The 224-nt window shown below is 55.8% G+C and overlaps 1 protein-coding gene across 1 annotated transcript in view; it reads left to right on the top strand.

Moving 5' to 3' along the window:
* Nucleotides 1–41: 41 nt before the first annotated feature.
* The window catches only part of EMH_0067140 (uncharacterized protein), a gene marked incomplete at both ends in the record, with an annotated part of 3,195 nt that continues 3,012 nt past the window's right edge, over nt 42–224 (top strand). The window contains one exon of the mRNA XM_013498591.1: nt 42–192. Within this exon, the coding sequence (XP_013354045.1) occupies nt 42–192 (151 nt within the window). The remainder of the gene's footprint in view (nt 193–224) is intronic.

Here is a 224-nt window from a genome sequence, read left to right as displayed (position 1 = left end):
TTTCAATGCAATCGAAATGTGGGGAAGGGGCGCTAGCGGTCATGCACTTGCGTACGATGAGGAGGAGCCACGTGCATGTTTGCAGTACCTGCGTTCTCGTCCTTGCGGATACGCGGTCAACGGAGGGCTACGGCAGCTGGTGCCTGATGCGCATGGCTTTTCTGAATGTGAAACAAGTGCCTCTCTGCGCCGGTGAGAGTCAACAATCGCAGTGAGAGTAGGGT

Source organism: Eimeria mitis, genomic scaffold (assembly GCF_000499745.2).
Source record: "Eimeria mitis Houghton genomic scaffold, Emh_scaff3548, whole genome shotgun sequence".
NCBI classification, from domain to species: domain Eukaryota; phylum Apicomplexa; class Conoidasida; order Eucoccidiorida; family Eimeriidae; genus Eimeria; species Eimeria mitis.
The sequence above is the reverse complement of the archived record's forward strand: the minus strand, read 5'-3'. Positions and strand labels throughout refer to the sequence as shown.